The sequence below is a fragment of the Hylaeus volcanicus genome, chromosome 7 (assembly GCF_026283585.1).
Source record: "Hylaeus volcanicus isolate JK05 chromosome 7, UHH_iyHylVolc1.0_haploid, whole genome shotgun sequence".
Taxonomy (NCBI): Eukaryota; Metazoa; Arthropoda; class Insecta; order Hymenoptera; family Colletidae; genus Hylaeus; species Hylaeus volcanicus.
In genome coordinates this window covers 17750240-17776527 of record NC_071982.1, presented here as the reverse complement: position 1 = coordinate 17776527, position 26288 = coordinate 17750240, and the positions used below count along the sequence as shown (strand labels likewise).

The 26288-nt window shown below is 44.2% G+C and overlaps 1 protein-coding gene across 1 annotated transcript in view; it reads left to right on the top strand.

Annotated features, from left to right (window-relative positions):
• Positions 1-4904: 4904 nt before the first annotated feature.
• Positions 4905-26288, top strand: part of LOC128879939 (nephrin-like) — a 116023-nt gene continuing 94639 nt past the window's right edge. The window contains exons 1-3 of the mRNA XM_054129515.1: positions 4905-5578; positions 9872-10066; positions 24958-25090. Of these exons, the coding sequence (XP_053985490.1) occupies positions 9949-10066; positions 24958-25090 (251 nt within the window). The 5' untranslated portion in view covers positions 4905-5578; positions 9872-9948. The remainder of the gene's footprint in view (positions 5579-9871; positions 10067-24957; positions 25091-26288) is intronic.

Sequence of the window (26288 nt, the reverse complement as noted above, 5' to 3'; positions counted from 1 at the left end):
GAACTCGTACGAAGTTCTGTCTTAAAATTGCACTCGACGACCAAACGAGCGTTTTCGGCCGAGTTGCCAACTTTATCGATATGTAAGATCGAACGCGCGAATGCGCTTCTTGTATGAGAAAATCATCGAGCGCGCCGGAACAGCGGCATTATGATAATCGATCGGCCATTCGATTTCTCGTTACAACTGCGTTCACGTTCCTCCCAAGTCATATGTGTGGGTTACGGTTGGTCACCGTTAGTAATAAACGAGGAAATCACCAAGACTCGGAACCTCTATTCTTCTCCAGAGTACGGGCAATGATACAAACGTCGAACCAATTTTCTCCCTTTGCACAACCCTTCCGAGAACCCAGTTTCGCGTTGTTCTGTAAAATATGATTTATCATCTCCCTGTCTTTCAAAGCCTTCTAACCGCAGGGAGAGTAACGAATTCTATCGAGGACGAACCTATGGACCAGAATTAAAAGCAGTTCCTCTTATCCGGTAAAACTCCTGGTCCAGCGAAAGCGGAACATCTATCTCGTCAATCGAGTCGAACGCTAGGATTCCCTCGGATTAGGACCTCCTGAGATAATGCACCCGTTCGACAATGAAAAGTAATCGCAATCAGCGAACTGTCAACGCGAACAAGAACCACTGACACTGTTGCGAAAGTAGTCGATGCATTCTGGAGAGCTTCCGACGTCGGTTCCTCTTCTATCCCGCTTCTCCACCTTTCTCGTAAATTCTCTCCTTTCTCGCAACCTTGCGTCGCCTCTCTTTTTCTTCTATTTCCTTTCGAACCGAAAAGTGGACTGCCGTATCGAGCGTTTCCGACTCGCTGGCTTTACCCGCTTCCGAATTCCAATCGTTTCCCGCCTTACGACTAGGACTTTGGAAACGTTTACGGAGTCTGTAGCTCCGGGGTAAATTCGAAGGACCTCGCCTCTGGTACAAGTACATATTCCACCACCGAACTATTTCATAGACGCCGTTAATATCAATCCGATATCAAGCTTGTAGGGCAAACTTGATCTCGTAACTTTTATCGATGGCTAGTGAAATCGGGATAAGGATCACGATATCGCTTTTAATTTTCAAACACGGATGGAGTCTTCCTTTCGATCGGGTGGATAGTATCTTTGTAAAAAATTCACGAGAAAGCCATCTGTTTAAACACCGCTATGGCGACACAACCCCTGTTAAGTAAACGAGGCGTTCGGATGACTTGTCGTACCACCTTGTTCTTACTCGGGGAATCGTTCAAGACAATTTCACGAGCTAATATATATATTATTCCAGCTTCTCCTCACCGTCAAAAGCAAAAACGTTGATTCACAGAGCTGCAAAGCTCGGTTTCTCTGCTTTAAAACCACGCTGTGCGACAGTCGTGTACTACGATACGAATTTGTCTCACGGGTATTCACCGTGCTACCACAATATTCTTGGCGTAAGTTTACATACGCGTTTGCTACATGCACAATCGCATGCAAGAAACTATACGACACAGGAAACCGCTAGCGTCACGTAATCTTGTCTTCTTGATCGGTAAACCATAGCGACGTGCACCGCTAATTCTGACAACGTCGGACAATTACCAAACTCGATCAATTCTTGGTTCGTTCATCCGTCAACGCTGCATCTCACCTTTTGTTCAAAAATCTATCGTAGCGTTGCTTTCAAAAGTTGCGCGTAGCTCGTGTATCCGTGAATGGTGCATCATCTATTGTTTCGTAAAAACTTCTACCCAAAACATCATTGATTTTAAAAGCCAAGCGTCACGTTGCCTTTTGTTAAAAAAAAAAGAAAAGAAAACTATTGATTCGATGATAGTACCATTGATTTCACGAGCGACGCGTGGTAGGTGCATTCGTCGATATTATGTCATCCTTTAGTGAAAAAAATATTTACCCCGATCCCATTGGTTTTGAAAACAACCACGATGATACATGCGTACATAAACAAAGAAGAATCCCAGTTCTGCATTACGATGCAAATGTGGCCCATCTTGGCATCCTTCTAGATTTGAAAACACTCTATAGTACTCGATAACTCTATCCGTTGACTTTTTTATACGTTGAAAGTTGCGAATGTAGGTTATTCCGCGGAAGCGTTCAGCAGACCCCTTGCCAGTAGAAATTTCCGATTTCGTGGATCCCTTTTTCGAATTTCAAATACCTGCGTCCGTTTCCGCATAAATTTGCTTCGAATTCATTTCGGTACAGAAACGGCATGGAATTAATGCAATGTGGTAATGCAAATTTTTCAAGCGCTTTTCGGTTGGTTCTTCTTAGTTCTAATGAAACGAACTCTAAAGAATCCGTAAGTAAATTTTCCATTGAGTTCTCCGCGCCAGTAATCGGCGAGACTTAAACCCGCAATCGTCCATTCAATGCACGCTTGGAAAAAGGCACGCGACTTTAAGACATAAAAACGTACAAAAACTACTCGAACGTGTATACGCTCTAAGCAAAATGCTGCACCGTCATAATACTCCCTCGGGCAGCTTTCGCAAACAGTGCGGGACTCTTTTCAAAGCATTTCTGTGCACTCGCGGCAAAGATGAATTTCAAAAAATCCACGATTTCCCGTCCATACTCGACGAATCGGTGTCCTTCAAGGTTCCTTCTCAGTCGCCGCGTCTTAAAACCTTTTTATTAGTTAAAGTATTAACTTCTATCCCCCCTGAATGCTTTACGAGAAAAACTGAGATCAGAGGTTTGGTTCCGTTTAATAAAGAATTACCTGACGACGTCGTTTGGGAAACGAGGATTTAATCAACAATACAGGTGAACCGCCTAATTATTGCATCGCACAGGAAGTGAGACACGCTTCCGATTGCTCGAATATCCGAGCCGTATCCGGGTCGTTCGATCCAATGGATATCGATCACCGATTAACGAACCACAATGAGGCCACCGTTGCCGCAAGATGTATAATGAGATGTTCTCTAGATGACCAATTTCAATCGAGCCTCCGATATTTCTTTATCGGCGACTAGATAGATACATGCTCGAATAACCAATAGAAAACATTTCACGATTCCTCGAAGAAAAGAATACACAAGGGGAGTTATTTTTGAAACCCTGATGTAACTACCGATGGACATCATCGAAAGCACGCGAGTTAATTAGCGTTTGCCAGTATTTTCCGGTCAATTGAAATACAGAACCTTTTGAACCTCGAAACGGGAATAAATGGGCTTACGCCGCGTCCATAATGAACGGCTCGCCTCATATGTCTGTTTCAGCGTAACGAGTTAATCTTGCTTCATTCATTCCAAAACCGAGAACATTTTTAAAGCTCATTGGTGGACTGTTCCGTGGATTACGGATTAACGTCGCTGCACGTCACATGCCGCGCAATTACGCTACCGTTTGTATACAGGTCACGAAAAATGTTTGCAATAAAAGGTTGACACGCTTTACCGGCGAATTAAATGCTCGTGCCATATTACCGTACATGTAGGTACTTCCGAGCCATTATGTTATACGTCGACTCACCGCACGATGCAGTTTATCTACGTATCTTCAGCTCAATTTGTTGCGTTGAATACAACACGACCCAAACGTGATTCCGTTTCGCCGTTATGGAGGGACATTTGGGGTAATCAAGTGACGGTTAACGCATTCGGGGTTTTTTAACGAACGTTTGATTCGAACGCGACTGAATATCAAACAATTTCTACGAATAAAAAGAAGCGAACAATATTTCGAGAGCAATATTTTGCTAACTAGAAAACGAAATTGCCGGAATAGAAACCACCGCGATAGATTTTATTAGATTTTATATTGCGTTAAATTCTCCTGCAGAAAATGATTTTATTTTATGTAGACCAACAGCGAAAAAGATCGCGTACCATTGCCTCAGGCTGTAGAGGCGAGTCGTCTGTTTAAATCATACGTCCGCCGCAGCAATCCCTTGCTCGCCCTACACTCGCGACTTTCGAGCGACAGGACATTGTTTCTACCTCGCAAAGCATGCATTCTGTTGACATTTTCGACCACGCAGCGACGACTAGTATAGACACACAGCTTAAATTCTTCGATAATGAATAAACGGTGTTTATTTCTCCCCATTACAATTCCCCCCTGTATTTATTATTGCAAGTTCTGAGAAATCAAACCATCCCTAAGACCTTTTCGCAAGGAATGTAATTGTTTAACGAAATAAATATTTTGGAGATGGTTTACGAACTTCGAAGAGGATCGAAACCTAATGATTGAAAATGTTAATTCTGACGAAGTCATAATATTATTGCAGTATTAATTAATTACCCAGCGGAGAAAGCCATGCTATCGAGTCCAGAGTTCATTAATCTCGAGTTTGCGACTACCGGCAGCGTGTGTCGCGCGTTTTTTGGACCAACGCACGAATGGGGAAGCACGTTTTCCTAACTTTCTCTCTGTCACGTCCCGAACCGTTCCTCCAGCGTTTGCTTCTATCCTGCTTTCATGTTCCTGCTCTTGTTGCTTTCTTTATATTCGAAGCCAGCACTGCGAACTCGCATGAAGATCGAGCTCTCGCGAGGCAGGGGTGTCGGAAAATGGAGTGCACGATGTTGGAAGTTTGACTTAGGTCAGCGTTTTCGAAATATTTTCAGCTACGAAACTCTTCTCATCTCAAAAAATTGATTGCCTGCCTTTCACATATGACTGCAGTCCAAAAATAATGTTACCAAAGTGATGGACATTAGAAGAGTGCGGTACCCCTTTAATTTTATTTCTTTGATTATTAATTACCGTGTTTTCGCAGGACACAGTTTGAGTAAGGTTGGTTTAGGTATATGCGCCGGTGAGATTCGGTTGCGCGGCAGACGGGGGTGGTCGCGGGTCGAGGGTTGGCGGCGCAGGTTGCAGCGAGGATGGTGTTCGTGCGCGAAAGTTCAACGGCAGCATCCAGTGACATCGCGAAGCTCGGCGCGCGCGCTTCGTTAGTTGCGGGGGAGGTTACGTTTCTGCCGATCGGTTCTCTCGATGTTTTGTGATCTCGATAGCCGGTAGCAACGGCTGCTGCGCAACGATCTATCCCGAAAAGAGTGCAAACGTGTCAACGTACGACCGATTCTTTTTTTCCGCGTCGAGGCCAGCACTTGGTCGAGTTCGCCTTACGAAATTTGTCAGTTCGTCAGTCTTCACGCTCGATCGAATTAACGTCTTCAATGGTAACGATCGTTCCGCGGTATCAGTGATCGGTTCTTGTGTTAAAACTGGAATCGTGGTCGCGGTCTAGCTGGATACGTAGTGATTGTCGCCCAGAAGGCGAAGGGAAATCGTGGTGCAAGATTATCCATCGAGCGGCGATCGATGGAAGTAGTGGTGCGTGAGAACGCGTACGGAACTCGAGAACAGTGCGGAATAGAGATGTTTATCGAGGCTCCATTCGAGTGAGTAGCGCGAGCAACCCTTAGGACCACCGATGACAAGGCATAGCACCACGTGTTCACGGCGTAATTCTGCCTGGACCTGAGCTGACTGAGAAACGGGCCCTTCGAGAACGATGGTGCGGAAAGTGTGAACAAGCACGGTTTTTTTTTTACTCGCTAGTGGATAACGCGACAGTCGGCGACGGGAACCTCGGACATCTCCGCGAGACAGGTAACCGCGAGCTGCATATTTATCAGAAATTTTATAATCTTCGAATCGCGAACCCGATGGGTGATTTCACGTGACGCAAACTATGAATTTGAGCTGACAGCACAGCTAACAGACAAGCAGCTTTGTATCATAAATCATGACGACATCGTGCCAGTGAGCAACATGCTCGTGAAATTACGAGCGTGCAAACACTTTCTCCGGCGCGAAACTTTTGTTTCTTTCGCGTTTGCATTATTTTGCTACGTTACGCCATTATAACTCCTCCAAGTGACGTTATCCTTATTCGCGGCGAGCTTTCAAACAATCATCCGCTTTACCGTTGCTTCTCTTTCCACGATAAAGTTATTACGCGAAGACTGGAATTACGAATACTTTTTTTGAACGCCACGGAAGAGGGAAATGAAACGTTTTTGCGATTCCTCCGAATAGAGGATATGCAGATGCTTTGGTGTCCCGTGGAGGATATATCCGCTACAACGAACAAAATTCAACGAACATGTTACAGATATCTCTTTACCAAAATTCAAAGCATCCGAAGAACGGGTAGGTGTCAATCTTTCATAATAGCTTGACAGAGGAACCCGTAATAACCCGTTCGATCGAACAATCATATTCATTTTTTATTCATCGTGAAATATTTCCACGCGTGATTCGAAATTTTGATCTAGATAAGAATTTGCTCATCTCTGTAACTACATACGTCACACTTACTACTCGCTTATTTCCATCCTGACAAAGGTACGTCTATCAGTGTATCGTTTCACCGAAAGGCATTTATTCGAGTTCGAAATTCTGATGAATGTCGTCATTCATCAATCCTGGTGAGAATCTTTGTCAGCCAGCATGACAGAAAGGATATCGAGAATTACGGTCCTCTGATTTTATTTCTATTTTCGCTCGCGTCGAGGATACGGCTCTGACGAACGCGTGTAGGGGTTCGGTTGTAGCTGATCGATAAAAAATAATACGTTCCAATCGACGATGCGCGAAGCGACAATCATCGTGGCACTTGTTCATCGTTCGTTGAATCGTGCAGGTACCTACGTTTCTCTACATCCGAACACAAGCGGGAAACGCTGCCGCGCGGATATGAATTCCGTTTACGACTACATTTTTCCAAGCAAACTATAATGCAATCTCGTAATGACATCGTTGAGTATATAGAACGGTTTCCCTCGACTCCGATTCTCCTTACCCTGTTCGACTGTTATCAAATTTCACACAGACCGCTGGTTTCCAAACTTTTTCGAAGCCATCCCTCTACAAAGGATATCCTTAACAATAAAAATGTTCGTTTCCATAAACGAGACCTCCGCGAGACTAGATGTAGTACGTACAGCAAAGGTTACTTTGCGCTCCACGATGTACCTTCGCATCGAAACGCGAAAAAGATTAATCCATATTTTTCACTGGGTAAAACCATAACCAGTATGAAGAGCAGCCCCATTTTACAGTAACTGGTACTTCCAAACTGCACGCTGAGAGAGAAGCAAGAGTACCTACTCCGAACCGTGCACTTACGGTAAATTAAATACTTGATCCACTAGCAGTTTTGTTCCACGCGTACTCCCATCCCCCTCCTGTCAAAGACAACTATATAGTTGAGTTGTACGCCAGAAAACTCGTACAATTGACCTGAAATTTCGAATACCCATTAACTTTCGGCTCGTCAGAGAAAATCGATAGTTTAATGCCACGTACCGATAGCTTTCTCAATTCCAGCGAATAATCGGCCAACACTGCGCTGGTTTAATGAACAATTTAAGGGCACTCGACGTTAAACCGCCAGCCCCTTGTCAAGAGCGAAAGAATGAATTTATTTCATCTCGTCCAGGCCTCTCAGTTTTTAGTAAACTCTCTTGATACTTGGAGTATTTCGCTGGTGAGCGGATCGATCGCTGAAGGGGTGGAGTAAAAGACAGTCGCTGTTTTCCTCGGGATTTTCCAAACGAGATTGAAGATAAACTTATTAGCAGGCCCTCTAAGCGGATTCGAAGACGCGCTTTTTTTTGCCCCGAGCCACGAAAATTAGCGTCACCTCTAAGGCGTTAGATTCTCATCGAATGATCGTTTCTGGATGCTCTTTGAATGTCGACGAACCTTTAGAAATCCGATGGCTCGGAAACGTCGGGACTCCCTCGTGTTCTAGCTCGCTAATGGCCGTTTAACAGCTTCGTGAAAAGGCGAAGTGACTCGAGCTCCTCGATATCTCGTCTATCGAACCTCCCTACGAGAGCATCGGCAGCCATTGTCTCAGCGTACTCGAACTTCTCTTATTCTTCTTCCTATTCATTCCACGATTACGGTTACTCGAGAGTTCCGTGAAACTCGTCGACTCCAGTCTCGACAACGAATCGACGAAAAATTACACGTCGATTACACAACGCAAATCACTGCTTGAAGGGCCGCTCGTTTTTTTCGGGTCGGAGGATTCGATTTTATACAATGCGACTTAATATGAATCAAGTGACCGTTATCATCTCCCTTTTCCCTCTCGGAAAATGCAATAGAAGAAAATATCGTTTCTCGTTAACGTTTCTAATGGGTATTCCCTCTACGACGTTTGTTTTGTCGTCGAAACGGTTGGATGGATAAGACCCTCGAGCAAAAAAGATTGCAAAACGCGCACGGTACGTGTTTCCTTCGAGAAACTTTCAGTTAGTGTCATGACGCGAATATAGTGCATAAAGTACTATACAATAAGGTCAATAAAGTCCTCCGTTTCGTCGAACATACATTTCCTCTGGATAGTTCTCGAGTCACGTATCCGGAATACGATAGTTCAGTTCGGCTCGGAAGCGGGGTAAAGTAACTCCGTGTGTCCGATGTGGAACGCATCAAAAAGACAACTCTCTTTTCCGTTCAATGGTACCAATGCTCGTAACTTTCTTCTCTGTCTCCTCGGAACACCCCCGTGAAAGGAGGTGAATGCACGAACAAAAAGTACTTACAAAGTGTCGTAGACACTGAACGTGTTTCGTAATGCCGAGGAAACGGTACCAACCGCCCCACCGATAATTCCGATCTCGAAAATGGGCTCTGGCGACTGCATTCCGCAATCCACTCTCGTTGCGATTCCAGTGGAATTTTTTCCGAATCTATCAGTTCTGAAATCGTTTCTACTTCTCTGTTAACTTAACACATTCCAACGATCCCTACTATAAACCTTACCCCCGTTATACGCTTCCTTATATTTCACCAGAGAGGTAATTTGCCTATTCAACTAATAAGTAGAGACATAGCTAAACGAGTAAATCACAGATCCCAGAATTTCGCAAATCTACGGGTCGTTTACAATGCAAGTATTTGCACTGAAATATGTTTACGCAGCTTTGTATCTCGATCGCATGGCTAGGCGTCGGGGTCGTTCAAAGCGTCCGCAGCTCGTACACCGACATTACCTGTACACATTGCGTAGCCTCTTTCACGCGATCGTCGCGTAACGAATTATCGTCGCAAAACCGATTTTCGTTTGTGTAGCAGCGAAATAGAAATCCTTTTCGCGTGAAACGTAAGCTTCGTCGTGAGCAGATAAGCGAACAAGAAATAGAAAGAATTTAATTCTTCGCTAAAAGGAAAGGTGGAAACAAAGAAATAAGTTTTTTTCCCATTAGCTTTGGATACTCTGTATACTTAAGAGAAGAAAGAGAATTGTATCCACGTGTGCAAAACGATGGACATTGAAAGAAATGCATTATGTTTCCTCGATACGAGGTGTAGCAGCATCCTATAATTGAAATTTTTATTTTTACTCGACCAGTAATGAATACAAAGCTGTGTATCTTCCATTCGTTATTGGAGATTTTCATCTAGAGAACAATTTTGCCCGTATCTGTTCCGGTGTTCACTCATCTCGGCTTTAACCGAGGAAAAGCAAAAGGTGGTGGGATTGGATTAGATAAGGATCGGAAGGGTGGCGGTGGGCGAAGAGAATCTTCGATTAAATCTTCTAGCGCCGAGGATGAGCAGTAGTCGCCGGCTAAACCGACCGTATGAAATTCAATTCGATTTGCTCCTGTTCTTCCCCGCTTCCTCTGGCCATTCATAATAATAATTCGATTTTTACGGAAGCGTTTCTAACCGTATGGTTATTATTCCACGAGTCCTTCGATTCCACACTCCTCCTATATTCTTGGGAAAAACGATTATTTATTCCATCTCGAACCACCCTTTTTAAGTTTCTACTAAAATACTATTTCTCATTCGATTCAGAGATGTTCCGTTCCGTTGAAAATGTATTCGCGATAAACGCGTTAGACTCCATCGAATAACCTTTGCGTGTTCTGTTAACAGAAAAAGGCGACTGGGAACAAGACGTAAACGTCGTTAGGATGGTTTGAGGGTGAAATTATCAAGAGACGCTCGTCAGTATGCTGTGGATATTGATCGCAGTGACGTGCATCGAGGTATCGACCTTTGCCAGCGCACAGTCGAGAAAAACTACTCTAACTCAAGAAGATCGGAACAGCGCCGAGCCTGAGCATCCCAGTGAGTATCGTTGGAAATTCTGGACCCCTAAATATTACGCGCAGCGACCTCTACTCGTGAATTACTAACATTTTTCGATTACGAATGTTTCCATTAAATCATCCAATAAAGTGCCGAACAAAATAAATTCTGGAGAACAAAAACACTGTACTAATTAATTAATATTTTCCGATACGATACCCGTCACACGCGGAACATCAGTCGAGAATATTTTCATCTGTGATATTCGACTTCGTAAACATTGAAGTACGTGGAAATTAAATGAAAAATTCTTTAGAGTTTTTACAAGAAATGGAGAAAAGTTACAATGGTTATTACCAATCAAAAAAATTTTACCATCAACCCTCTACCCTCATCCAACATTAGGTGCATCGATTACTCGAAGAAAACTGTGCAGATCGATTCGAGGAAAAACAATTTGTTTAAATGTCTGCACGAGTGTGCTTCGGCGGGAGAATGTTTCCTATCGCCCATCGTGTTGTGCAGAGTCGCCAACGAGCTGGAAAATAGAGAAACTACTCGCACAAATTACCGCGGGTAACTTTTTCTCTAATTCATTTTGCCGTGCAGTCACGGGAATATCAAAATTAATGTTTAATGGATGCCTACGTACACCGGGATTAGATTCGAGGAAACTCGTTGAAAAACTTTTTCCGATACGCATGCACCACCGCGGCAAATTAAGGGCCAAGCAGGGAAGAAATTATGTGAAAGTTAAAATTGCAACTACCTCTTGAAAACGTTTCTGGCGACCATATTTTATAAAAATCTGATCGTTAGTGAACGCAAGAGTATCTTTCAAAGAGAATATAATAATAGTAGAAAGGGTTCTTCGAAATTATACGAGCTAATTATTACTCTAATCGGATTTTCCGACTATTCGTTTCATACCATTTTTGACAACAATCATAAAACTTTTTGGGAACTTTCTTGTGTAAAATTACTCTCATCTGGTTTCTGTTCGAACTTTTATTCCTCGATGTCTACCCTAGCTCGCAGAGGTGGGTCTTGGTTTCCCCCCGTAGGGGTACTTACGGCGGAAACCACTTGGAGGTTGACCACTTGCTCGACTATGACGTTTGAAGAGTCATAGCCACTCCCGCCTTTTAAATATTGCGGGAACTAAGACAAACAATCGATGATAACCGTGCTACGCGATAAAGTACACCGGTGCACGTGCTTCCGTCGCGGAAAAGGTGGTGCCCGACGAGACGGAAAGAAGCGATGGAAGTTGTGAAACGGAATCGAGGAGAAGCGGGAAAGCTTCCGCAGGTGGTTCGATTTTCGGGATTTAGATTCCAAATGCCTGCTTCGCTCGTCCGAAACTGTTCGCCTTTCGCGCTCGAATTGAATCGAAGACAGACCCGAGCATCGCGGATCGTGAGCTCGCCAACGAACGAAGAGAAAGTACGTGGTAAGACCACCGATGAATTGCGAGAGTTCTGAATCAGAATTTAGCGGATGAGTCGGGTGAGTGCGAGGGGGAGGGCCCAAGATAGAGATTGCACTTTATAAATCCCGGACTAAAACTAAACTAATTAGGTATGTATGGTGGGAGCGTCGCCGTGGGACATGTAATTAATGCGGTGCACCGGGTAAATGAGAAATTAATTACGATATGGAAATCAGAAGGATCATGGGGCCTGGTTTACCAACGTTACCTGGGAGGTTCGTGTCCCGTCGGATTTAGGGTTTCTTCGACGCAGACGCACGTTCACGAACGTGAGCTGCGCCGAGGCACGTGTTACGAGGACGGCGCACACGTGTTGGTCAAAGCCGAAAAGCCTTGCCTTTTATCGTGCCACGGCCGGATAAGCGGAAAATTCGTCGAGTCTCTGGAGAACGGAGAAATTTCTTTCTGTCGTTCGCTTGAAATAAATGTTTGCACTTAAAAGAAAAAAAAAATACTGGAACGGTATTAATTACTTACTACAAGCCATATTAGTGCTCGAAGAGTAAATCGAGCAAAATCGGTTTATCTCGATGCTTAAGTATCGGGGTAACTCTGCTGTTGAACTCGGGCCAACGAAGCTATCCAGTTTGCTCTACGTGTTCCTCGAAGCGCATCCACCGTGAACTTCGCGGTCGAAGCTGACCTCGTCGAACAACGGAGACCGCAGACTACAACACTCCTTGACTAGTTTTTTAGATGCCTCGTTGAACAACTAAGACGCTTAGCAGGTTTGGAATTTCTTGCCCGCTCGAGAAGAATAAGACATCACCTGGGCGTGTTTGCAATCTTTCCAGAAAATGGATGGTTAAAGCATGACGAGGGAGAAGTGGAGTCGAAACGAATTCAGCGGAGGATAAGAATAAATCTGGCAGCCTTTTCTTTGGGAGATTTTTAAAAACTGCTGAAACATACTTTTTCATCAGAGGGAACAGTGAATTATTATCTTCGAGTCTTTTTATTAATTGGCAAATTTACCATTTCTGTTCCTTCTATCGGTTCGAATATTCTTCGAACCAGATAACATCCGCAGTTACTCGTGATCTCAGGGGTTAGCGAAAGTCGATTTCTGAAATTAGTGTTAAGCCAATTAAGCGCGACCGTTCTAAACGAAATCGAAAGAAAGTCGCCCTCTCCTTTCCCGGAGTGTCGAGTTTCATTGCTCCATTCGAGACTCGATTAAGATTCCTGGCTCGCTTCCTCGAGTGCAGCGCATAACGAAAACCGTGCCGAGGGATTCGATTTCGCTTAACAAGGAACATCGAGCAGGAAAGACGATACGAAACTCTGTAATTTAGCCTTGTCGAGTCGGTAATAGCGAGCCGGAGCGTTTAACCTTCGCCCGCCGACTAGCATCCCCCGATTTCTGAAATTCTCGTCGCTGTTTCCGGTAACCGAAATACCTTCCACTACGAACGAGTTTGTGAGTTTCCTAAAGTAGTTTCTTCAGTGGACTCAGCAAAGAATCGTGAAGTCTGCCGGACTCTTTAGTAGAACCTCGGCTCTATCTAGTACAGCACAATCTGCTTTCACGGTTATTGGATTCCAGTCTTCGGAAACAGACGGGGGCAACGCGTAAATTCGAGGCACGAGTGAAACTCGATCCGCGGATTGGCGTGTTGTGCAGCTTCCGCAACACAAGTTTTTCGTGCAGGCCAAGTTAATCGTGCCTATAATTTTCAATTTTTGCGCGGCCTGTTCCTACGATAAACTAACACAAATTACCACAGATAGTTACGCAATGTTTTAAGACGACAGTGTCACTTTTCGAGTCGTCCGATAATCTCGTAGCAACGGAAGAAAAATGGTGTCGGTGTGAAAAATGGAACGAGTCGAGACTCTTATAGAGCTTACATCCGAGAGGGCGATATGATTCCAACGGAAAGTATTTTACCGCGAAAATACGTTCAAAGGTGGCCAGGAGAAAAATCTACGGCAAATGCACGGGTCCTTAAGTGTCCTTTTAAAAGGTAGATAGAAGGATGCTCCTCCATCGTCGAAAGGGATCCGTAGTAGGGAGAGAAGCACGAAATGAAATATAGCGGAAAAATTACCTGCCTGGAGGGGGTGCCTAAACGGAGAGACAGTTTAGATAAAAATTCCTTGCGTTTGTCACGGGCCCTCCCTAATTAAAGGTTCCGAGATTAATGCCGGTAATTTCCCGGTGCCTTGGGTAATCGATACGTTTTCACTCGGACGTTTAGGGCCAAATACTTTTCGGATAGTCCAGCGTCGATTCTCAAAAAGATCGTCCCGACGATTCGTTTAAACGCGGATGGTCGCGTGTTATCTCTCAGCCGGCCACTTTCGTCGGCAGCTAAAAAATTTATTATCTCCTTCTTTCCTGCTCGGGGTGTCTGTATACACATTTTCGCGCGAGAAATGAAACTTTTTATCTCGCCCGGGGACGTTACGCGCCTTCTGGAAAGCGTCTGGCAAAGGGGACATTAATTACGCGAAAACGCGCAAGAAGTTAGAGGAACGATTCGTAACCGTGATAGCTTAAATTACTATTTTACGAATCGTGTTAAAACTTTCTAACAGGACCAGCCATTAGATCTTCTTAATAACTGCGAGCGATCTTGGTTCCACCGCAATGTCTCGTATACTGCTCGAGCATCGAGACGATTATCAAAGCGCGAGACACGAGCAGATGATTCTTTTTTGAAACAAAGTTAATGAGCGAGACGATGGGACGAAGAATCATAAACTATAACGAGGGTGCTTCCAGATCGCGAATCCGAGCAAAACAATTTGATCAACGTTCTAGACATTTAACGTGGATGGTTTCCGCGAGAGGATTTAGCTCAACGCGGTTTATATTCGAGACGATCTCTCCGTGTTTCCACGGAATATCATTTAGCAGGGCCTCAAACTATCTAATGCAATTGGTTACATCGCGAACCACGTACTCATTTCGAATATAAGCTGCTTACAGCCACGAGCGTCTCCTCTTGGTTCGACAACAGCTCGAGACCCAGCTGGCTGCTCAAAACAACGATCAAGCTCCTCTAACGAGTGTTTAAACTAAGCTTGTTAACCGTCATGGACGAGCAAGAAGCGTCGATGCGAGGCAAGGGAGTCAACGTGTGCGTGTATGTACTGGGGTCGTTTCGTCTCCTCCGAAAACAAGCCACCCTTACCTCGACTCTCTTATGTGGCCTCTTTCGGTGGAACGCATTTTGGATTTCCGACGTCACGACGAAGGAAAGGATAGATTAATGGCACAAAAAGAAACCGTTCCGAGCTTGGTAGGCTTGAAACTTTAATTCCTTCTACTGACGAATAAAATACTGGTCCCGTTGTACAGAAAAAGTGAAAGCTATTTAAATTTGAATGGATAAACGTTACGATCGTTTCGATTTCTGAGAAAATGTGTTGTGCGCGCAATTGTCATCCGCGGCTTAAACGATTCAACGAAATTGAAGTACACCCGCCCTGGCCAGATTCCGTATCTCCGTCCTCGTCGTTTCGTTAATGGAACAGACGAAACCCTTTCGAAATTGTCTCGCGTTAATATGAGCGTGGCGGTGCACGGCAATGGAACGACAATTTAACCGAACGATCAAACGGGTGCTCAGAATTCGCAGGACGGGACGCGACGGTGCGCGAAACAAAAGAGACGGAAAACGTGTGCGTTGCCATTTTCGTCGTACATATCGATTTTGTCGCGCCGTTGTTGCGGATGGGTACATATTGTTCGGTGGAAAATTTAACCCCCAGTGCGTGTCCAGACATCGTCTGGCAATTCGACAAATTTTATAAATACGCTTGGAACCCTAAATATTGAAATACGTTCGCATGCATTCCCAATTTATTCGCAACAAATTATATGTTCGTATCTTTTTCCACGTCTACCATTCTTAAAAATTAAAAATGCATCAAATTCTACCCATAACCGATTTCGTTATCCTTCTCGAAACCGCGACCGTTTTATCGCGAAAGGCCAGAAGCTGAAAAAGGGACGATTGGATACACTACGCGCAGGTGCCAAGCGTTTCGATTGGAAACCGCGCATCTGCGGCTAATGTCGCAAAATCAGGTGGTCAATGAAAAGCCGTTATTAAATAATGGTCGTTGCCATTGCGTACCATCGCTACGCGAGCATTTGTGTAGATAAATTCACGATACGCGTATGCGCCGGCAGCAACGTTTATTGAACGTGGCAGCCATGCATCGAGCTGTATTATTAGAATAATGATTCACCTAAACGAGCCCCGTCGTTATTGCTTCCGCAATTGTTGACGTTCGTTTTCGTCTTCGTCTCGACGGTGCACTTTTATTTATAGATAGCTCGGAACGTGGTTCGCGAATTACGGAGCGCAATTTGCTCGAAACCGAAATGTGGCTTGAAGAGTAACGACGATGCAGTTGGTCAAAGGAGGCAAACGAACTAGTAATTAATCCAACCGTAACTCGCGTACGAACCAAATATTCACGAAAGTTGAATTTCTGTTTTTCTAGCGTGTATCCCGAATTTTCTAAATCGCGTTAGCCGTACACCTCTTTTCCTTCACGCGCGTAGTGTTCGTTAACGGTTTTTTCAAAGAATTCCAAGCTTGATAACGGACGAGTTTCCACTATTTTTTTAACGAATATTCCCGGTCGAAGTTGCAAGTTCTTTAGTTAGCATAGACCAGTGGTCACCAACCAATCGACGATGGTCCCCCTCGATAGACAAAAGTGTATCCATTTTAATTATCTAAATTTTATTCGGTAAAAGGAAGACTCGATTAAAATTGTAATTCGTCACAATTCCTAACGTTATCGGACAGCATCGACACGGTATCGTCAGCGTTAAACTAAATTTCTTCGGAAGAACAAACTCGATCGATCAACTTGATTTATACACGGTCTTCGATTAAGCGAACGTGTCTTCGCCCTGAAAATTTTTGAACGTCCGGACAAGAGAGAAATTGACTTTCTTGTTCCAAGTTTTAATTACTTACGGATGATGGACGATCCTCGAGAGTCGCTCAAAGTTTCCGATTACCAATTACATCTCTTATTTTCTATTCGACTCTTTCGTGGAGGAAAACACGCTGCGATGGAAGGAAACGAACGCCACCTAATTTCACGCAATTATCCCAAAGCGACGAAGAACTGGAATTAACCGCGAGAATTATAACAACCAATTTATATTATTTTTCCTTTTGCACACTTTAAATGCAAATACTGGCTCAAGCCTGTTTTAATAAAAGAATAGTATATTTCATGGTGTTCGTATTATTTTTTTCATCCTCTGCGTATTACGATTCTTTAGGATTATAAAAACCCAGTGTTCACAGGTTGTTCGCCTCGAGTTTTCCTTCGGAAAATTCACCTTGATATTTGGCGCGTACAAAATGTTTTGTCTGAAAATCAGAAAAGTGGAAAGTGATGACTGGTCGACGGATGGATACCTTCGAGGCGATCAAAGTTTTAATTAATCACGAGCCACGAGCTATTTTTATTAATTTTACTTTTCATCCCCCTTTATCCTTCGAGTTCCCTGACAGTTTCGCGAGATCAGCTTAACCATGATAACAACGCGTTACCTAAACGATAATTGCCCGAACTTCAAACTTTCGTTTATCTGGCAAACAGTTTCGTGCTTAGAAATTTCTCTACTTTCTTCGTTTTCGTGCCGTGAACTTTTCCAAGCGACGCAATAGCAACTTCGTGTAAGTATTCTCGAAAAACATTGGGCTTGAAATCGTACGATTACAGTTTTTCTACATAGCTTCGAAGTGGGGAAGCGTTGCAAGCGATAGCGTTTAGCAGGATGGTATTCCGTACCTCAAAGTATTCGGCTGTCCCTTTAACTCGAAGTTACCCTAAGTCCGTCTACAATTGAATCCGTTACAATAGGTATGGTAAACGGTAGCTATTATCTCATGGCGAACTCTCACGAGCGAACGGCTTCCTTGATATCCAGCTCAACCAAAGATTCTCCGTCCCTTTGACCAGATTCCCGTCTCCGTCGAAAAACGAAGTTGTCCATCGATAATCGATCCTCTGGTTCGGCGAGTTTGACGCACGGTCTCCAAGTGTCGAAGCAGCGTCGCTGACTCGAAGATATACTGGCTAACGACGTCGACGTTGGCTTCGATAATCTGCAGTCAATTAGTACGATAACCGATTCCCGAGGTTCCCTCGAGTCGCTGCACCTCTCTGTGCATCCACATCTCTCGATTTTCCATCGTTCCCGCGTGGAATCCACACACCACCCTCCGTGCGAGGCGCTTGTACCACCTACACCGCGTCCTCCTGAATCCTGTTCGATACAACACCTCTGTTTACACCCCAGGCTAATTCGTCCAACGTATACGACCTACCGGTAACTACATTGGATGGATGCTACCTGCGATAAGGGACCGATGCACCCTGTCTACCACGGTTACGACCTTCGACCGATCCATCCAACCCCTTCCTGCGACGATATCTTGTCCCGATTAGAGCCAGAACCAACATCGTTAACCCTGCGGTTGTCGGATTACAGGACTTTCCGAGGCCGTCTGGGATATTTTCTACTTGCAGCGTAAAGTAACAGACGAGGAATATGTAAACATGTAAATGTATGTAATGTATGAATATGTAAAAATTCACTTGGAAAAACTAGAGACAAGAATCACGAAAATACACGAAGCTTTAAGAGAGCGAGATATCTCTGGCACTCGAGTGAATTGTTTTCAGACCGATACGTATCCCTTGCGTTTCCGTTTCTTCCATCTGAACGCGATATGCAAGAACAGTAGAGAACACGGTAGAACGACCGGCGAAAGAAAAGTGTAGAGCAGAGGAGTGCATCAATCGTAGCTTTGTCGCGAGGAAGTGTCTTTCCTAGTAGAGAAGAAAAGCGTAAGTCGCAGTAGTAACGGGCCGTGCCAGGCCAGACGCAGTGATTTCCGATAATAGGTTCCCAAAGGGAAAGAAGCACGAGTTCTTTCCGACTCGATCCCTACAACGAACCGCGACTCTTAAGACAGAATAAAAACGAATATCGGACGGAATACGAAATAACAAGGGGATGGCGGATGGAGAATCAATAAAAGAGAGATAAAAGAAAGATAGCGCACAGCGCTTTCGTTTTCAAACTGAATAATGCACTTCGGCGCCGCGATCTTTGCCATTTTCTCCAACCGAACTTCTCCATTGGAAGCAACGGACTACTTCGGAGACCGTTCCCGACCCTGCACCAATTATATCGATTCCATTATGTTTGTTCTCTATAACCAATCGACGGAATGTACGCTTTTTTCTTGTTGGCTCGAGGCGAGGCGACGGTTACTAAAAGGATAGAGTAGATCCCCGGTCGATGGAACGAGACAGCCGGAGCAGGAAAAATGAAACCGAGGGGGAAAAAGAAACGAGTCGGTAACAAAGCAAAGACAAACTCGTCGATTTTCTTGCAAATGAGGAATCGGAAGCCGAGTCCGATATCACGACCAACGATTTTCACTTAAATGTGAGCATTTCCGGGACTGCGGTGCGCACGAATTGAAAATTACGTTGACCCTCGCGGGGAACTTAGTTAACCGCTTTGTGCTCGCACGGGAATGCCGCGGTTAGTTTTTTTCAACGCGTATCGGGCTGCTTTGTATCGAATTAAATAGAATTGCAAACCGAACCAAAAAATCTTCGTGTCTGCCTTCATTCTACCAAGTATGGATAATTTGCTTCGCGTTATAACGACGGCTACGGTTGAAACTACGGTTGAAATTAAGTGCAATTACCTAGAGGAATCGAGTTTCGAGATGCAGGAAGCTGCAAGACCGAAAGTGGTCTTCAATCTTCGTTGTTCCGTAAACTGGTCAGTTGGTAAACAGTGAATGAGCTGGCAGGAGGGTTGGAGAGGGAGCCATCCCTTTGGCGAGTGGCCAACGGAGTCGTTTGTCGATGGATTTGACATGTACTCGCGAAACATTTCTCATCCAACCTGTCGTCGCGTGAAAATACAAATACAGCCGTACACGGGCACGTGTACGTGTTTTTTTTTGCTTTTTAATACGCTGAAAAATGAAAATTGGGCCAGAAGAGCGAGGGAGATTTATAGGGGATCCCCGCGCGATTATTTCGACTTTCGTCAAATGGTGGATCCGTAAATTACCGACGATTTAAGCGAAGTCGAAAATTCGTCCGCGTTCAAAAGAGCACGCGTCCATAAAAAAAACGTGATAAAATCAAGCTACGCGCATACGCATCGCGTATAGCATAGCTTTGATCCGTATCGTAAACCCAGATGCAAACAGCGAACTCGTGTACACACCTCGCTTTACGGTCGCACTCTGCGCGGATTTGGCCCTGCTGTAAAATCAACGCTTGCGTTGGCGTGCGTTCGAATCGAAGTCGCGTAACACGGTTAAAAGGTGAGCACACGGCAACAATGGCCGCGCGCGATTGTTTGGCAATTACTCGGTCGTCAGTCTCGTTCTCCGTTTCGCGAGAAATACCGATCCAACCGGTCGTCGTCCATACGAACGTCCCGCCGCACGCTGGCACGGACAATGCTCACGCGCTTCCATTGTCTTCCATTATTCCATTACCCTTTAATGCACTATAAAGCTGCTTACAGCTATCATATCCGGGTGCATAATCTTCTATCCGGGAGGAATGCTTTTTAAAAGTTGCGCGTCCATACGAAAAACGCGCGAACGATCGCTTCTATTGGACAACCTACGCGACTCAATTTTTTTGCAACATTTTTTATTTGCTCGTTTTATCTCCGTATGCATATTGTCGTAGCTATCGATCAGGTTTTCTTCGAAACAAAAGTACGTTACATTTTTCAAGTCGCATAGGAAGAAAAGTCCAGTAATTAATATTTTATGCGAGAGGAATGGATTCCTCCTTTGGTGCTATTCGATTCAATGGTACCATTCTCCCCAGAACGCAAGGAATCTGCAATTTCTTTTCTTCCCTGATCAGGTCAGGCGAGCAGCTCAATAAATTCTGTGCTCGCCTTTGTCCGCTTTCGACCGATGTTTCGAGACCGTAAACGTATCGCACAATCCCGTAAAAGTTGGACACGAGCATCGTCGAACTCTGCACTACCTCAAATGAATAAAGCATTGCTCCATTTCCAACGAAACGCGACACGTCGCTGGAACTTTTGGCTTTGCGAGCAGTCAAAAGTCCCCGTCTGCGCAACATTTGTATACAGTACAGTCGTTCGAGTTTGTCGAATGTTTCGAGTGAATGAATCACAGCTAGACGTACCAAAAATTGTTTCGCAATATTTAAAGTAAAAAAAAAAACTGGCTGGAAATGTCGGAAATTTTGCTAACTGAAATGAAACTTAAAGTGACGTATTCAAATAAAAACATATCACGTTGCAGCCACAACCGCGCTTCCTTTCGCGTTTACAAATACAAACATAATTTTATTCGTTGTTGAAATTACACGAAAGTGTAACTATGAACTCAATTACAGCAGTTGAAGTTCTCAGAAACATTGCGCGTTCGAGCATACTTTGTTATTTCTCGGAAAGGCTTCCACCTCAAATGCGAGATTCGCATCGCGTAACTTCAAGGAGATGCAAAACAATCGGGTAGTTCCTTGTTTACAAACCAGTCGACCTCCCCGAATGATCACCGTGGCTACACATTTTCTGGTGGTAATTATGCAACCTTGTCAACGATGCTTGCAGTCGACAAATGTTTCGATGCCACAGTTTACTCTTGTTCGATACGGAAGTCTCCGTTCAACGTTCCAATGTTTAACGTCACTGTTAGCTTTCGATGTTTGTGGGTTCATGCGGCGATGGAAAAATGAATTCGTTCCGCGAGTCTTTTTAGATGCTCCGAGACAGGCCTGTGGTTTTTAACCTTTTAAATTTAACGACAGTTCGACGAAGATCACCGAAAGAAATTCACAAGGTACTACAGATTCGCCGAAGAAAAATACCCAAAAGATCCAGGCGATCGAGAGGATAACGATCCTGGTCAGCTAGGCTTTTCTTCCGTCAGCTCTTAGCCGTTCCTGGTTCCGATCTTTGTCGAAATACCGAGATTCGATTCAGCGTTTCTCCTAGAGCTAGATTTTCCGTCCAGCCATCTTTCAAAACTTTCGCTCCCCCTCGCCCGCTCCGTTTTCCTTTCCCGCCGAATAAAGGCTCGTAATGTATGCAAGCCAGCTGCACCGAAACCTTTGCGACCCGTTTTTCTCCGAGCCGGTATTCCGTCTCGGTGACCGGACATAAAGAACCAGAAAGATATTCTGCTTGGTCTATTCTTTTTGGCCAGCCGCTCTTTCGAGTGGAAGGCATCCGTTAAATACGGAATTTCGCGAACCTTCGAAATGATTCTTCGCGGATACATACCTCCGCTCCTCCTTTCCTTTGCCAGTCAAATTTCTTCCTGCTGAAAGGTTCCCACTCCCATCCTTCTTGAGCAAAAAGTATTACCGTGGTAGCCATTGAAATAATTACTATTTCGAAAGTAACTCGGCTCGAGGAACTTTTCGGCATTTGTTGCTTTCATTACCGAAACTTATTCTCATTTATAGACAAGTATTTTTGTTTTGAACCACTTTTCTTAACGTTCAATTATTTTAAATAGAACCGTTAAAACGCGTGTCCGTTTTTGCATTGTTCACGATGCTTATTATACGGTTGGTTGAAGAACGTAAGTACATTTAAAGTAATTGATATTTAATTGGACTAAACATAAACGGCACAAATGAAAATTCCTCTCAATTCGCGAAATTTGAATGTAGTGGAATAACAAAAATTTACGAAACGCAGAACAAATAGTCGGGGAGAGGTCGCTTCAAAATTCTAGTCCGAGTTCAGCGTTGCGGTAATTGTACTCATCAACAGAAGTGTCACGGCCAGACTCGGTTTATTATATGACCGTTTCACGTCTCCGTCTGGTATTATTGTTTTCTGGAGAATTTAATTTAAATTCCAGAACTGAGAAAAGTCACTCCGTATACGATATAAAATTGTTCCATCTAATAGTTTTTGAGCCGCCTTAATTAGTTTCCGTAGTCCTGACGCACAGGGAAGAGAACTTTATAATTAATTAGCTTCTGCCTCGGTTCCAGCTTTAAATGGACGCCACTCGGATCCAAGGTCTGTTTTGAAGCGATACAGGCCAAGCGTAAAAACAATAAGTTTCATTGATAGCTGAAATGAAGAGACTCGAAACAATGGCGTTTCAAAAACATTTTTCATCCTATTTTTTAATTTTCCCTTTGCATACATCCGCCACGCGATTGCCTAAGGCCGAACCTAAACACCGTCGACGTTTCTTCCGCGACTCCGCCGACCAAAACGAATTTCTGCATTACCACGTAACAGTTTGCGAAAGCACGTACTTGCATAAAGTCGTTGTAACGCAAACGTAAATGCAATACGTGTTTCCGCGCTAAAATGCACGATGCCTCGACACCGTTCTCTCGTCGTTGCGCACCGAGGTGACGTCGACTTAAATGAATTTCATCGATAAACTCTGCGGCTGCATCATCATTTTCTCTCAAAACTCATTTTACTCGGTCATAGGCGAATATCCCGGAAACCGCGACGCGTACAAAGATTTCAACCTTTCGATATTGGAATTACAAACGAGATCACATCTATCAGTTTACAATAATTGCATTTAGTGGAACTGTAACAAAAAACGCTATGGGAGAAGATATATGAAAGAAGAGGCTGTTCGTTATTTCGCTTTTTGTATTTTGAACCACGTTTCATTAAACGCGAAATATATAACGTTTCCCATGCCGAAATTCCGGTAAGATTTACTAGTTCGGTCATAAATATCCGCAAGTCATCGAGGTTAATTTACGAGGCGTACTCGTGCAATTAATATCGAGCTAATTACAGCGCGGACGCTAAAAGATCGAACAGTGTTGAGAGGAGGGCAGAAAAATAAACGCAAGAAATAGGAGAAGGATGTCACTTTTGGTCGCTCCATACGGACTGAATTCATTTTCTATTCCTCCTAAATATACATATGTTTAAATATTATGTTTGATCCATAATGGTAACCGGTAAAAATATTTCCAATTCGTTCATCGAAGATAGGTGGCCCGGTTTAAGAAAGTGTCGAGAGCGGTCCAATTTAGGCAACCTTCTGCTATTATTCATGAACCTTCGCGGAAACGACGGCGGAACGAAGTTACCCGATAAAAATCTGCATTATTGCCGGAAGTGTTCGCCAGTGGGTCTGAGCGACGGAACAGCGAGTGTCGTGAACCGTGCTCAAGTGGCCACTTTGCGTCGAACGACCGACAGCCGATTTGCTTTATGCAGCGGCTACGGTTTATTGCTCGGGCTCCTTTCGTCATCGAAATTTCTATAAGCCGTCCGCGTCGTGCTCGTAAATACACGTGTGTGCGCTCGCGCGTGACCCCCGTGTGAAACGCGTAATGTCCACCTGGCGCACCCTGTTTATTTACACCCCCGTGGACCCGAGAATATTTTTCGCGGTGGAAAGAGACGATTAAATCCTCGGCCGCAGAACGAGCGCGCCGTGTTTTCTTGCCCGTGCATATTTCACGATTTAAAAAATAATTTATTTCGTTCACGATTTTTCGCTGTCAGTTTAATGCCAGAGGAGATTAAACGAGCCCGGTGCGTGCGCGCAATTTCAAACGAACCGTTAAAGTGTATCTCATACCGCTCGAGAAGCGTAACGTTAACCGTCTGGAATATGCTAAACGCAGAATACGCTGCGTCGATGAATTATTTCCATCCTATTAACTTAATCGACTATACAAGCAACGGAGAACCTTTTGACAGCGAAAGGCCGCGAGTCAGTTCACGAATTCCTCATAAAGCGTGCAAACTTCGTGTACGGTTAATTTTACTCGAATAATAGAGGATAAAAAAATAGACGTAATTTGAGTTCGCTTTGGAGCAATCCAGGAATTCATTTTCTTTGAATAAATAATAGGTTGCTCGAAACTGCAAAATGATTATCCTTTCATTTACGAAGCTTTCTAATTGACAAAACATGCGAAAAGGCCTCGCAGAGTCGCTGGTTCCCCATTCCTCATTTATACTTTCCGCACCGTGAGGTAATAGATCATGAAAAGTTTCTTTTTTTGGAGGGAGAAAGATATCGATAACTTTCGGAATCGCCGTGTCATAATTCTTAATTACGTAGGTGCTCGAAAAGCGCCGAGGGAGTCACTATAAAAGGCTTTTAAACGAGACGTCGATACGTTTCGCTTCTGAAGAAACGAGCGAGAATTAATTACGAATTCTGCGGAAAATATGTGCAGCTACGAACCTTTGCCTCTGTTCGCATTTGTCTTCGGTATGGACGTCGCATTTTTCAACGTCTTTCTCCTCTTACTCCATTTGTATTCTTTTTATTATTTCCACTGACGTCCTTTTCCATTAATTTCTTAATGAATTACATCATTCCTGGTCGCGTAATAATTCTTCGTTAGAGTAGCTGGACACTCGGAACGCGCGAAGGAAAGTTCTCAAGTCTCTTTCCGTGTGTTGCAGTACCCATGGAGTCGATACAGGGAGTGGCAGGACAGAAGGCGACTTTGCCCTGTAATATACAACCCCGTGAGTCGAACGACGCCGTCTCCATGGTGCTCTGGTTCAAAGAGGACAGCGGGGAGCCCTTTTACAGGTAAGCCACGTCTATATAGCTTAATACATTTTTATGAAAATTGCCAAAAACATTGCCCAAGTATGTACTTTCAATGCGGTTATGAAATATTCATGTCGAATGTTTAGCATCAGTGGGAAAAGTGTCAAAACGTCGGTATCCTCCACGCCCCGAAACGAGAGTGCTTATCGATTAAGCGTGACCATAGCTTCCCGCAATTTCCATAACTATGGGGATGTCCGAATCGTGGATTTGCAAGCTATTCGGCACTCGCAAGACCGAAACGACACCCCGCAGCGAAACTGGGATTTCGTTAAGCCGCAAATCGCCCCCACGTTCCCTATTCTTTATACGCTGGTTCCGCCGACCGACGGCCGATTCGATCCTCGTAAATATCGTCTTTATGGAGAGTTCCATAAAACCAGGATCACAAGCGATCCAAAAGTACCGTCATATCTTTTCGGTAACGCGTACAGGAATGACCAGTCGACCACCTTCGCGCCCGTACGTATCCCGAGCAGTTTTTTCGTTTCCCTCTTCAACTTAAGGGATTACACTACCTTGACTAACCCGAAAAGAATGGAACCTTCACAAATATTTTACTGGGAATGCATGCCGTCGACGGAAATGACCTCTTTATCGTGTATATTCCGCGCAACTCGAGTCCTAAGCCAACGGTAAACAGTTTCTTCATTCCCGAAATCTCGGTTTCTAAGTCGCGGTTGACGCCCTTTGGAAGTAACCACTATCCGCAGGTTCCCCTATCCAGCCTGGCATTATCGTGTCTCGTAAAAAGTCTTACTTCGGGTGGAGAAAAATGCATAAAACAGGCAGAAACTGGGCTTTATTCCTCTCGCGCTCCGTTGAACCGTTCCATTCGTTCTTCACCGCCACTCGTACGAACGATAAAAACTTTCGAAATGTCTTCCTCCGGAGGCGCCAATGATATTCGAGCAACGGCAGCAGAATTCAATATTAATATTTAATCTCTGCCGCGGATGCCAACGGCGGGTAGGAAATTTGAGCAGGAAAAATACGAGGAGAATAAATTTTGTCCCGCGAAGCGACGACCCTGGAGCGCGCTAAAATTCATACGAATTCGTGCGCTTCGCGAATATCTTTGCCTCGGCGTATTTACGAGCTACTCGGTACTCGTGGACCCGTCGTTCGTTTCTTCCAACGTTAAGCATTAAAGATTGCAAGTATATCGATTAACCTT